Source organism: Pundamilia nyererei, unplaced genomic scaffold (assembly GCF_000239375.1).
Source record: "Pundamilia nyererei isolate P.nyererei 1_Seehausen unplaced genomic scaffold, PunNye1.0 scaffold00109, whole genome shotgun sequence".
NCBI classification, from domain to species: domain Eukaryota; kingdom Metazoa; phylum Chordata; class Actinopteri; order Cichliformes; family Cichlidae; genus Pundamilia; species Pundamilia nyererei.
The window spans coordinates 357821-371527 of NW_005187510.1; the positions used below are offsets into that span (position 1 = coordinate 357821).

At 41.6% G+C, this 13707-nt stretch overlaps 1 protein-coding gene across 3 annotated transcripts in view; it reads right to left on the reverse strand.

The window, feature by feature from the left end:
* oxr1a (oxidation resistance 1a) overlaps positions 1-13707 on the reverse strand; it is a 114761-nt gene that overhangs the window by 40183 nt on the left and 60871 nt on the right. For all 3 annotated transcript variants that reach the window (XM_013912946.1, XM_013912945.1, XM_005741331.2), the window contains one exon: positions 6938-7020. In XM_013912946.1, coding sequence (XP_013768400.1) covers positions 6938-7020 — 83 coding nt within the window. The remainder of the gene's footprint in view (positions 1-6937; positions 7021-13707) is intronic.

The following is a 13707-nucleotide window of genomic DNA, read 5'->3' on the forward strand; positions in this document are numbered from 1 at the left end:
CAGTTAGTCCAAAATAGGGCGGCCAGATTAGTGTTAAGGTGTTCATATTATACAAGTATTGATAAAATGCACGATAAACTTTCTTGGCTTTCTGTACAAGCTAAATTATACTATGGCTTACTTGTATTTTTAAAGAAAGCAATACTGGTAAACACACCACACTTTTTGTATGCTCAGTTGCAGTATCCAGATGAAATACATAATCATGCTACACGATTCTCAACTAACCACAATTTAGTAACTCCTCGAGTTAAAAGTAACTTTTTGAAAAACTCTGTTATATTTAGAGCATCTTTTCAGTGGAATAAATTGCCTTATGCAATTAGAGAATTGGCTTCTATTCATAATTTTAAAAATCACCTAAAAGCCTATTTAGGCAGTTTTTAATTTATTTGTAAAAATTGTAAGAGGGTAGTGTCACTTGTAATGGAAATTGTGTATTTTGTTTGAGTGTTTTTCTTATAATTTTTAATATTTACATTTTTACATTTTCAGAATTGTAAAACCTTATTGTGGATGTAAGAGCCAAATTATGTGGACATTTTTGCATCCAACTCATTGTGTAACATTTTATTTGGCGGTATTTGATGGTTTGGGCCCCAGGAAGACTAGCAACCACTGTTGTGGAAGCTAATGGGGTTCCTTATAAATAAACAAATAAATAAACAAATAAACATACATCAGTAAAATGAAATGCATACAGCTCCACGCCTCAGAGACTTCAGCCATCGATCGTACTGTAAGAGAAGCCATCTGTAACTCAATTAAGTGGAATACGACAGAGGACAGTCAAATGTGACCCACTGATAAAGACCTGTTACTGACACATTGACAGCAGGATGAGAGAGGGAGGAAAAGAGAAAGAGAGAGCAATTGCCATCAGGTTCATGGCCACTTAAGACAGGTGGATCCCATCTTCTTATTCTCTGGATCAATACTACCCATTATTCATCTCAAACTGCAGATGAATAATTAAGCTTTCCTACTGGCAGTCTCTCCTTGAGGAGAAGGGTAGAGGAAGGCCACAAAAGCCATCTTGAAAGTGACATCAGTGAATGGTCACCTCGTCGAACGGGACAGAACGAACAGATTCAACAAGCGCAGTTACTCGGCTGGACTAAGACAAATGGCTCCGTTAAGGAGTCTGCTGGCATGTAATGTTAAGTACGGCACATGAGAACAAATCTACAAGTGCTACTGCTAAAGGTCAACAAGGGAAATAAGATGTAATCACAGCACTATAAGCACAAGCTGTTTAATTACAGACATTCACAGGTGCTGGTTGATGCACACTTGTATGCAGGACGTGTGTTTGTGCTCTTTAAATTTTGAATGAACAGAAGAAATTAAAGCGGCAGAACAAGGGTAAAAAAGAATCGACCGCGACGCCATCAAACTGAAAATAAAACTCCGGCGTACGGTTGAATCACCCACAATGCAACATCGGAGGAGCTACTGCTCCTCATTTTATAATGAAGAATGAAGCTCAGCTTTGCATGACAGTTGCCATGGTGACTTTGTCCTTACTACCCTAATGGTATGTGTACTGTGTGCTGATTGTTTGCAGGCCTTAATAAGGAGCCGCAGTAAGTCACATGTGAGAAAGTGACATTATTCTGTTCGTTTTGGGGTGACCCACAGTAGGTTTGCCGTCTCGTTGATTCTTCCCGCTGCTTCAGGCTTTGATGGTCTTTTCACTGACTCACCAACACATGTGACATACATGAGGCAGCCAAGCAGAGAGACGCTCACCATGACACAGAACAACCAAAGTGGAGGGAGTGCTTGAGTCAGGATTGTCTAAAAGGAGGTCAAATGGGCCCATCAGTAATTCCTCTGTGGTAGGGACAGTAAAGCTGTGAGAGCTCTTTATGGACAAAACAACCTAAAAACTTTGACTAACCTAGAGGTATCTTATATCTGTGTTTTAATTACACAAAAAAATCCAAAAATATAAAAAAAAAAGTTTAACTCATCAATGTGAAATTACAGGTTTTGAATGTCTGTGGGCCAGAAACAAATACGAATACTTATGAAGGTCACATAGACTTAAACATGTAACAGACAGAAGTTGGTTTTGTGTGTGCCACATTTTTTTTTTAACTTATGGTTACATTTCAGCTTTCAGTACAGCAGAAAACAGAACAGTGACACAGGGTGGACTTCAAGTTCTTGAAGGCCACCCTCACTCTAAGTCAAGAGTTGCAATAAGAAAATACAGAGCTGGAAATGAGTCCAATTTCACTTTAATCAAAAATCAGAGTCCAACATGTAGGGTGAGCACATTCAATAACAATGCTTTGATCTAGGCCATTAATCAATCTCCCGATTTTATCCATCCAACTACTAATCCATGGGTCCCCATCTACTCCACATCTATTCCCCACTATCCCCTCCTCCATCCACACGCCCCTTCAGTTTCATCATTTCTCCATCATCTATTGACTGCTGCTCTCAGACAGGAAGTTGTTGAAAGAGCTCAAACAGTGGGCTCCCCCTCTCTCACCCAGCAGTGAATAATGAAATCAAAGTGACTAATTGTCAGGAGGTTGTGAAGTTAAGATTACCACTAATGTGTGTGTGTGCAAGTCTCTGTGTGGGCATGCATGGCACAAACACACACCTGAGACTCTGTGTATGACTCATCTAATGTCCCTGAAGTTCTCCAATGCCCACAGTGCTTCCTCTGAGCCCAGCAGAGACCATTAAACCTGCAGACTGCTGATACGGAGTGACCATGGTCTCCATCATTACAAGCCTACACCTTCCTCACATCTGAGTCATGCTATGCCTGCATCACACTATGATTATTCTAAGCAGAATATAGGACTTACAAAGTATGTAAAACACAAGATTTTCTGTAGGTATTTTTAGACAGCATTTTACTAGGGAAAGTCATTTATGGCTGCCTGTGTTTAAACGACACTTTACATCCAAGAGCTTGCTCTCTTCTGCCAAATTAAAAACATTCCCAGAGTTAAGACCACGAGTCTGGTCTACATGACAGAATGCCAGTGTTATTATAACTCATCCTGAGGGAAGATTAGGTGTGTAAAGACCATCCAACAGTTGAGACATTTCACAGGAAACCACAATTGTTGTCAGCGTGCTCAGCAATCATTTTGACAACACTAAAATTACTGATATTGCTCTTCCGGGCACCATGCACAAAAATTTGGCTTCACTCTCTGCCCATTCTGACATACTGTAAATACACTAATTGCAATCCATCTATTGGGACCAAATGAATTGGATAACAGACTCATCAAATCACCAACTGACTATGCCATTCACAAGGCCCTAAAGATTCAATGCACTACTCAGCAAATCATGTTGTAAAAGTAAATCTACGGTTAATACCTGAATAGATCTCAGTTTGTTTTATTGTTTGTTTTCTTTAATCATCTAGATCCAAAACAGTTTCACATCTATCTGACTGCTCGTGTTGTTGCCAGAATAACTAGATAACCAATTCTGACAACTTTCTTTTTTCCCCACAAATCTGGTATCCAGACAGTCCTTCCCCTCACCACTCTCTAGTGTCACTGTACAAAATATAATGAAAGCTCTGCTATGCCAGTTCAGCTGAGAGCACTTCAATAGACTGAAAAAGGGAGAGGGATGTTCAGGCCAAAAAAATGACCTAAACATGACTCAACATGAAAAAATGATTCCAATTCCTGTTGTACATGCAAGCCTTCCTGTTTGGGACACTGGTTATGATTTGACTAAATTAATCCGTTATATCCTGATATATTGGAAGAGGTCTAAGGAAGACGACTGGAGGGGAGTTTTATACAGTATATTTGCCTTAGTTTGCAGACCAGTTTCCTGCTTCCTGGTTCCATCTACTGGAGATGACAATAGTTACTGTAGGTGGAGCCCAGCTTATGCTTCTTACGTCCTTACCAACGTTCAAGTTAAGCAACCAGTTTTAACAGATATGAATTTGTATGCAGATTTTTTTTTTTGCACCACTGCCTAGTTAGCTGATTGTTAAAGCTGTCAGAATCTGTTCACTTCCTCTTGATGCTTATGTCCAAAATCAAAATCAGGTATAAATGGAGCTAAGCAGCTTAAAATGCTGCTTCTAAACACAAAGTCCAACTACTGTTTACGTTTTTGCATATAGAAAACTGATCACGAGTCAGAAATAAATAAACAATGTATATCCCCATTTGATTCTGTTGAAGAAAAGGTAATTTTTTCTATAGCGATATCCTCCCCTGACAGCATCCATATCCAAACTGTAACACCATTAGGTGTCAGATGTGGAAAAAGCATACAGGTGTGTATCAGGACCCATATTCCAGCTGGTTGTGGTGGTAAAGGAAGACTGCTATCAGTTGGTTAATGTTTGCTGTACAGATTGGTGACAGGATCTCAAAAATCCAACAATTTCTTAGAAAACCCCCCTATTATTGTACAATAATTAAACAGCACATAAACAAATCAACTTTACCAAAGGAAGTATATAATGGTGAGGTCGGTAGTTGTTAGAAGTGGTCCAAAGGGGTGGACCCCAACTTGTAACCATGTAGACATCAAACAATCTGATGTGGTGCATGAAAATTACTGTGGTCATAAACCACAACCTGTTTTTAATTTTAGTTTCATTTTACTCTCAATATATTAATATAAACATTATTATATTCAGTTTCAAACATACTGCGAGAACAGTATGATTCAATATAAAGTAAAACACGAGAGGCATAAACTGAGGCTAAGCATTGTGCAAAGTGTCCCAGAGTACTGAGTGATTGTTACTTAACATACTCAGTGCACTTTTACCTCATCATGCACCTAAATATGCACCAGGACTTGGCCCTGTCTGAATGCTTTTTTATATATATATATATGTAAAACCCGAGTATGCAATAAAAGGGACCAGGAGCTAGTCAGGACACCTAATGGGTCTATGAGGAACTCAGGCAAGATCCAAAATAGCAATCCAACTGGAGCATCCATCTCCATGGTGTGATAAAGCTAGTGTGTCTGGAGAAAAACACTTGTGGCCAGCACTTTTTCTGTTCTTCGTTTCATTTGACTTTGAGTGACCGTCCTCACGGGCAGTCTGTGGAAAGACAGTCCCCACCCTGTCGATAGCGACTCACTTGTGTGCTAGTCTTTGTCTCGCTCTGTCTGTATCTTTCTGTCTCCTCATCCATCTCTGTTGTTTCCAGAGACTTCAAACACTTTTTTAATTGGATGCAGGTCAGCCAATAGCTGGACTTGGCTGAATGAACTGGTGTTATCAGTGTCTAGGCAGATGGGAGCTGCACAGGTGATTTCTCAAAACTAAAAAAAAAAGAAAAAAAGAGGGGGGCAGAAAGAAGCCTGTGTGAGACGTAAAGGAAGGAAGAGGGAGAAGAAGGACGGAGGAAGAGGGAGGGCGACTGTATTGATAAAGTGGCACAAACGGAAACTCCTTTTTCCTGTCGGTGCTGTGCAATAGATTATAAACTTATCTGATGGACAGCGAAATACAGAAACATCGCCGTTCCTGCCATCCTCAGAGTGGGAGATAGGTTTAAGATAAAGCCGCTTCTCAGTCACTGGGACTGGCGGTCATGTGTCTCTCACAGTGTCGGCGAGATTTGGTTATATCCCCGAGAACGCTGTAGGTTAACGCTCGCTATGAAACTACAGGACCCAGTGATAGAGGAAGACTGCTCACTGCATCCATCACTTTAGCAATAATTTAGTGGGTGGGCAGCATTTGATTAAGATACAAATCCTTCAAATATCTCCCTATTTTTCTTGAATGTCAGCATTTCTGTCCATCTTGCTGACTCTTTGTTGCCCCTCTGTTTATATGAAGGGGCCATGACACAGTGCCCTAGCTCTGACAAATATCCTGTCGTAACCGTTAAGCCTGTTCGAGCCCCGGTGAGGTAAACAAGGCCCTTGTCAATCAGCAGGTCTCAGATGACTGACAGGTTAGGCCAGCTGGTAGAGGTGGAGGCGGTGTTGGTGCTGGGAAATCACACTGGAGCCAACAGCACTGATGGGAACAATAACAGTGGGGTTAGGGTAGAGGAATGACAGTAAGCTCCCTAGCTCCCTCTTCCCTTTCCTTCCTCTCTTCATCTCCTCCTCAGTCCTCAGCAGAGAGACAGACAGATCCACAGCAATCCCACTTCCACAGAGAGAAAGGAGAGGAAAGGCAGTCTGACTGCAGCTGGATTTGAGGGTCATTTGAAGAACACAACAAGGCAAAGCACACACAGTTCCATTTTCAGTTCATGCCAGGGAACCAGAGTCCTCTCTCCCTCTCCCCGTATTACTTCACCAACCCCCCTCCTTTCTCCTACACAACAGCTAAATCAATAGAAATGACAAGGCAGTCGGAAGGTCATTCGTGAGCACAGCGAGCGCTGTGGTGGAATGCTCGCCGATTCGCGGCGGACAGAACAAGTGGAAAAACAAATGCACATCCTGCCAGCGCTCCTGCCTGCCTGTCCTGCTCTAGTTCAGCTGGAGGAAAGAACAGAGCTCTGCTTTCTATACATCGACGTGCAAAATGGAGCTGAGGCTGTATCTTTAACAGAGAATATATTGTTTCCATAAGATTTCTATCAGTAACCCCACTCGTCTGTTTACACACACTATGTATACTACACATACACACACACACACACACACACACACACACACTGCCCTCTTTATGTAAACAGTTTGAGGATGAGATACACGTGCTAGGCTGGCAAAATACACAAAATGCTTATCGCCCTCACTAATGAGCTACGAAGCATGTGCCTTCACCATACACAACCACTACAGCTTGAATATTGTTGGAGATAGTCAGAGCTACATAATCCACCAGCAGGAGACACACACTGAAGCAGCAGCAGCAAAGGAGCAGAGCAGAAAGGCATCAAAAACACACAACGGCATTAATACAGGAGGAGCGGAGAGTTGCTTGTGTGTTACTCACAGAATATTCGATGGTCCCTTTGGGTCTCTGGAACGACATGCGCCTGCCATCCTTCTTTTCTGGAGTCTTCTTCTGGCCAGTATCTGAAAGCAAACGAGGCAAGGTGCGCATTACATTCATGTTCCTCTCTCCCCAGCTTGTCACAAGCTGCCGTTTCCCAGCCCCGTGGGTAGACAGCTCATTCGTCAACAGTGAGCGAGCCAGCCAGCCAGCAATGTGAGCTGTGAGCGCCCGGACCACTTTCGCTCTCTCTATCTCTCCTGTTCTCGCTCTGCTGCTACCCTCCTGCTTTTCCTCTCTCTCTCTCTCTCTCTCTCTATCGCACTGTCCTCTCCTTCATCTGCCTCCCCTCCCTCTCTCGCTCCCTTCTCCTCCTGGCCCGCCGTGCAGCGCAATGACAGGGGCTGAAAATCTTGGCCAACTCCCCCCGTTGCCTCTCATAGCAGACGGAGACCAGACTGACCTCCATCAGGGCACCGACGATCTGATTGCGAGCCCAAGAAGAGGAGAAGGAGGTGGATTCAGATGGGAAGCGGGGCGTGCTAAGCTGGAGACAGAAGGGAAAAAAAAGGAAAAGGGGGGCTGAACTGGAGTGTTGATGGAGGGGAAGGAAGGGCTCGATGCTACATGTTGGTTGGGTAATGGAAGGATGTTCCATGGAACAGTGACAGCTAAAGAGGAAGAAGTGTAGTGTTTGGGGGGTGGGGGTTAAAAATGACATTTACAACGTCTCTACTCTTCCTGGAAGGACCTGGCAGGTATGTAAAGGAAGTAGAAGGCAGAGCAAATTTAAGGTGGATGGCAGAGGATAACAGGAGGGCAATTGCGGCTACTGAGGTTTTAGTCAGAGAACATGAAAAATGCATGATATGGGAAAAGATGGGTAGGCTAGGGTGGTGCAGAAGATAAAGGGACAAAGGGTTAATGGGGACAGGAGAAGGTGGAGTTATACAGTTGGAGAAGGGTCGGGGTGGGGATGGGATAAGACAGAAGGATAAAGGCAAGAAGGGTGGATGGAATACTGAAAATCAGTAGATGAAAGACAAAAGATAGGATGGAGATGAAAGAAGGATGCTCTTGGGAATGAAGAGGATGTTGAAAAGAGGCCAACGTTGCTCTTTGACTTGAGCAAGTCGGCCACTGAGCTTCAGGAATACTATACAAGCATTTATTTATTCAGGGGTAGGGTGTGGGACCAAAGAAGAGATGATTGGAGGAGGCTATTGGATTTATATAAAATATTTATGATGCACATATGTTGACCCGATACCCTCAGACACCTCTCTCGTAAGTCTTTGTTTTGTAGATGCTGCACATGGCTAATCAGCGGCGTTATTCGTTCCCTTATCATCAGGCATCTGAGATAGCTCAAAACATGAGTCATACACCAGTGTTGCTATTTCTGGGGCTTAGGAGTGCCTGGCAGTGAGTGAGAGGGGAGGGGGGGAAACAGAGCTGCTTCAGGTGTACAGCAACGATGATGTGGCTTACGTTTCTGAAAAAATATACAATACAGTCATAATCAGAGATGTCAGACAGGCAGCTAATGTTGCCTAACCCAAGTCATCCCCCATATATACTCACTTCTAATCCTGTCCATCCCACCCTCCGTCTTTCCATACAACCGTCTCCAAACCGCACATCATAGCAGGTCTACTATTGAAACTACTGTATAAGCTATAAGCAGTTCCTGTCTGCAATCTATACAAGGCGTACAGAGAACTATCACTGAATTCTTTGCATAATAAAGAAGAGAATAGTACTCTTCTAAAACAAGCTCTGCAAACTTTTTTTATTATCACTAAGTGCACTGATTGCTGGTAATGTTACATTAATTTTGCGGCACCATCATGAGTATTTTATTGTCGAAGCAGGAAAATAAAATACTGGTTTTCATTTTCTTCTAGAAATTGATTTTTAGACCAATATCTGTGGAATTACCTGCTGTAAATTTACATTTTTTCTTATACACCACTATTATTATTACCCCTCAGCCGTGAAAGACTGATGGGGTACTCTTATCACCCTGCTGTGTGGGCGGACAGTGTGGACATGGTTGTGAATGTGATAACTCAAAAAAGAAGCCATCTAGGATTCATAATTCATAATATGACACTAAAAATCTTGGATTAGTTGTCAGTGACCTTGATCTCAAAGTCAAGGTCAGAGGTCAAATTAGGTCACCTAGAACCTTCAAATTAACCCTGGAGAACCCATGAGGTCAAATTTGACCCCATGGTTTCCCTAGTAAACCAATGGGGTCGGATCTGACCCCATGGGTTCTCCAGGGTTATTAATACCATACTAGGAGGGCGAAGGGTAGCACTGGCAGCTCAACAGTATTTTCATTATTAGCTTGCTAATGAATGGATCATCGTGCTGCTGTAACTTATGTTTCTTGTGACAAGGTCTCCCAAATCAATTCATTCATGTTGGGTTTGGGTCCAATGGTCTGTTATGGAACCACTAAAGACCACGAGCAGCTCTTATGAAATTCAATAAATGAATTTAAAGGCCTGAAGCCTATATAGCCTTTCCTAAGGAAACCGCCCAAAAAGCATAGAACAATTTAGCATTTTATCAATTCCTACCCTAGTGACCATCATGTCACCCCTCATTATAAGTTCATCAGTTAAAAGGACTTCAAGCTGGGAATCACTGTGGCAGACTATGTCTCTGCTGGCTCACACATCACACTTACATTACTAGTGGAATTTTCAGACAGGTCCATCCAAGATATCTGCAATGAAACCAATTCATTCAATATAAAAGCCACTCTCTCTGAAACACTATGAGGTTTGATTTAATCAACTCTGTCCTGCAAAACTGCAACACATGACAACCTGTGTAGCACTTTGAAATTCTTGGAAAGCAAGTTGTTTTGATCAAAAACATACTGACCTGCCAAACTGCGAACGTGCGCCAAATCAATTATCCTCCATCTAAATGAAAACCTTTGACGGATGATTGCTTTCAGTAGGAAAACACAATCTGGAGCTGCTGATTGTGGATGATGGGAGTTTGTGGTGCTTTTTAGAGGCGACCTGTCATAACTGTGAGTTCATCCTCTCCCTGTTATGAATGAATAATCCACTGTGTCGCTGTTTAATTGCTGGTCATGGCAGCATGGCAGACTGAAACCCAATATGCGACTCAGTAAGTAGACAGCAGAGGTGTTGATCTGCTTTGTTAGCTGGTCCAAGCTGAGTGGGCTAACAACATAAGAAAGCAGTGACGATGCCTCAGACTTCCAAATTTTGGAAAATGCCAGGAGTGGGAGAACATGAACTAGCAATGAGGACCAAAACAGACACGCAGTGAAAGATAAAAGCAGCTCTACATTAGCAGCTGCAGGGGTGTTCGCACATGGGGAGTCGGTGATTGCTCTAAAATTAAACTTCACCCTGGATCATGGCACAAGAAATGGGCATTTTATTCACTCTCCAGACACGCAGCAGAGCACAGCACCAGGGCATCTTCAATAACAAAGGCTCTGGTTTCATTCCACTCCGCAGGAAACCGGCAGCATCTGCTGTTTCAGTATACGCGCTGCTTCAATACAAGGAATCTCCTCAAGTCTACAAATCACAGCATAGTTTATGCCATGTGATCCAACAGAATCTCGAGATGTGTTGGAACGTTGCTCTTCAATAAAAATAAATAAATAAATAAAGTTTCTGCTGTCAATACCAAAAACTGTAAAGCACTTCCCAACATGTACTGGGATAGTGGGATAATGTGCACAAGCAGGAGCACTGGGTGCATGAGGCCATAATGGAACGGTGTGAAGAAATGATTGGCGCAATTATAGATCAAACACGGACACGGTTTGACAAAACATTCAAGGAGATGTAAACCGAGGTCACCTTTTATCCAATTTGTGGTTCAACCAAGTAAAACAACCGTTACCACAATGTCAGCTTTCTTTACTGCTGTCGTTTCCCCATAAGGAACATTTTACTTGGCTCATTAATTGGCTGAATTATAATAACACTGGGTCAGCTGTGTGAGAGAGGCTGCGAGACCGGCTCAGACACTGAAAGGAGCTGCCGTGTGTCGGGAAAAACAAAGGCCGTCTCTCACTAATGGAAACGGTCACAAGAGCTCACGCCTTTCTGAGCAACTCAGCCAAAGAAAAACAAAAAAGCGACCACATCGTGGACGCTGCCTCGTGGCTACACAACACTGCAAGGCGCAGCAAAGCAAGTATCACTAAGAAGAAACATCAACTAATAAAGTCATTACAATTCACTAATGAAATGGTACACTGCAATAAAAGTGTACCAAGTCAGGCTTTTACAGGAAATAAAGAAATAACCATATTATTAATTAATTTAGGCATCTGTAAATAATTAAAGTAATATGTAAGTAATTTTAACTACTGCATTGTATTTTACAGAAAAGAAGAAACAATGAAATTGTAAGTAACTCGTATTTTACAGGGAAATGAGACACAAATTTTACTGCAGTATACCTAAAAACAAACAACGTTTCCCTATCTTACGTCGTAAGCACACTGTACTTTTCAGGGTGTGGGTGTAGGAGGTGGCTTAACCTTGCCTAACTTCTAGGTATTTTGCAGGGAAGGAGACACTCTTTTCTGCACACTGCTATTTAAAATTGTGTTTAAACAGTGATTGATAAAGGAAAAATAATTTAGCTCAGCTTGGCTCAATCATTGTAAGATCACAGGCCTGCAAATTTTCATGGTATTTACATTTTTCTTGCAAGTTGGTAAGGGAGAAGGATTTACATGTTTTATTTTTTGGTAAAGCATAAGGATTATTAAGTAATCCATCATGCACATCAACGTGATGAATATTAAATAAAGATGTAAAAAGGTAGGATTAATCCACTCCATAATACAGCCTGCTCCCTGAAAAGTGCAGCATGTTTACAATAATACAGGGAAAATATTGTTAGTTTTCTGTAAAATTACCAGTAAATTGCACACTACTTAAAATTACGTATGTATTGCTTACATTTAAAGAAGTGATTATACTGTCATTATTTCTTGTAAAAACCTTAGTTGTTGTTATTGTAGTGTACCTCCCTTTAAGTATTTGAGATAAATATGATTACAGCGTAATTGGATAAGAGATTAAGAAAACAGATGAACATTTTAACCTACATCTTTTGAAGTTACATTTCTTTTCTTAATTGCAGTCAATTCAAAATAATATTAAAAGCCTACAAAGGTTTTAGTCCACAACACATACACAGCTGAGCACTTAATATCTCTTACAAGGACATCCTTGTAAGAGATAGTGAAACACACAGATATGTTTTTATAATGGTCATGAATGTGTCATCTTGGTGATTGAGTTATAACCAAGGGAGAAAAAAGGAAAGAATGAAAGGTTTCCCTGTGAAGTACATCGCTGAGAATCTTGTGTGCTTAACAAACCTGAATGCGGCCATGCATTGGCAAGGCAATCTGAATGATTCTGGAGACGAGCTAAATGCAAATGCTACTGTATTTGACTCTAAAAACAAACGGCGTTCTGCACCCGCGCAATCTGCTGAGCATGAATCACAGCAGCTAAATATATGGTCCCCTTCATTTTAGTACACAGCCATGACAAACTGAAGCAGGCAGGGAATAGGAGAGTCAACAATTCTCTGACTAACATTCCCTCATGGTCTGTAGAATACACAAGCAGCCAATTTCCCCTTGCTCCCTTGTTTTCCCTGCCTGCTGGCTATATACTGCTCTCCCCAGATGTTATTTTTAGACAACCTCCTAATCAGTAAGGGGGGACAGAGCTCTGCGATACAACCACACTACACAGGTGCTACACAGGACCGATTAACAAAGGTGTAGACTTTCATTACAAAGTTTGTGACGGAGGAAGCATGGAAACACTAGCTTACACTGGCTTGTAACACACTGCACCGTCAGGGCAGTCATCAAGACTTGTTTAATGTTGTTTAATGTTAATAACCAGCATTAAAGATGAACTGTGTGGCTTTATTGCATTTGTGTTTTGTACTATCACTCATGTATTTGTTTAGTTTTATGTATTTCAAAATGGTCATCTAATAAGACAGCTATAAATACTACAGTGTGTGGCATTGGCTAATGCTACAGCTAAGGCTGTGAAATATGACCAATATCTCATATCCCGATATAAGACATTTATCATCCAGACAACGATATATGTCACAAAACTTTACATTTTCTGTAAATTCTGTGAATCTTGGGCAACTCAACTTGCGTGAAGTGTTTTCAGCTGGGCTGAAGTCGAGCGTTTTGACAGATGCATGAAACTATACATTTTTAGACATAAGTTGTAACGGGCGCCTTTTATTTGTAAGTATTTATTACACGGCGTGCTGCGGGGAAAAGCCTGTTCCAACATTTGAGTCTTTATTTTTAGCATCTGATGGCTCTTTCTTTGCTTCTCATCTGTAAACTCTCTTCACACTCTTTCACGTGACTCTTGTGTAGGTGGTAGAAGAGGTTTGCCGTGTTTAAGTCTGAGGTGGGAACCGGTTTCCTGCATCATTTGCACAGTACAGTTTTCTGGTCCGTGTCAGACTTTTCATAACCAAACCACATCCATGCTACAGAGGTAGCTCCTCGTTTAGAAATAAGGTCATCGATTTGTTTTGACTGGTCTGGTTTATTTAGAAAAATCTCATAAGGATCTTGAGCTTTATTGTGAAAGGTTTATGTGGAAAATAAACAAGCGGACAGCAGAGCCACATGCTGGGTTTACCATCATTGTTGCTAACGACAACGTGTAAAAACAGTCGCTTGTGTGTGT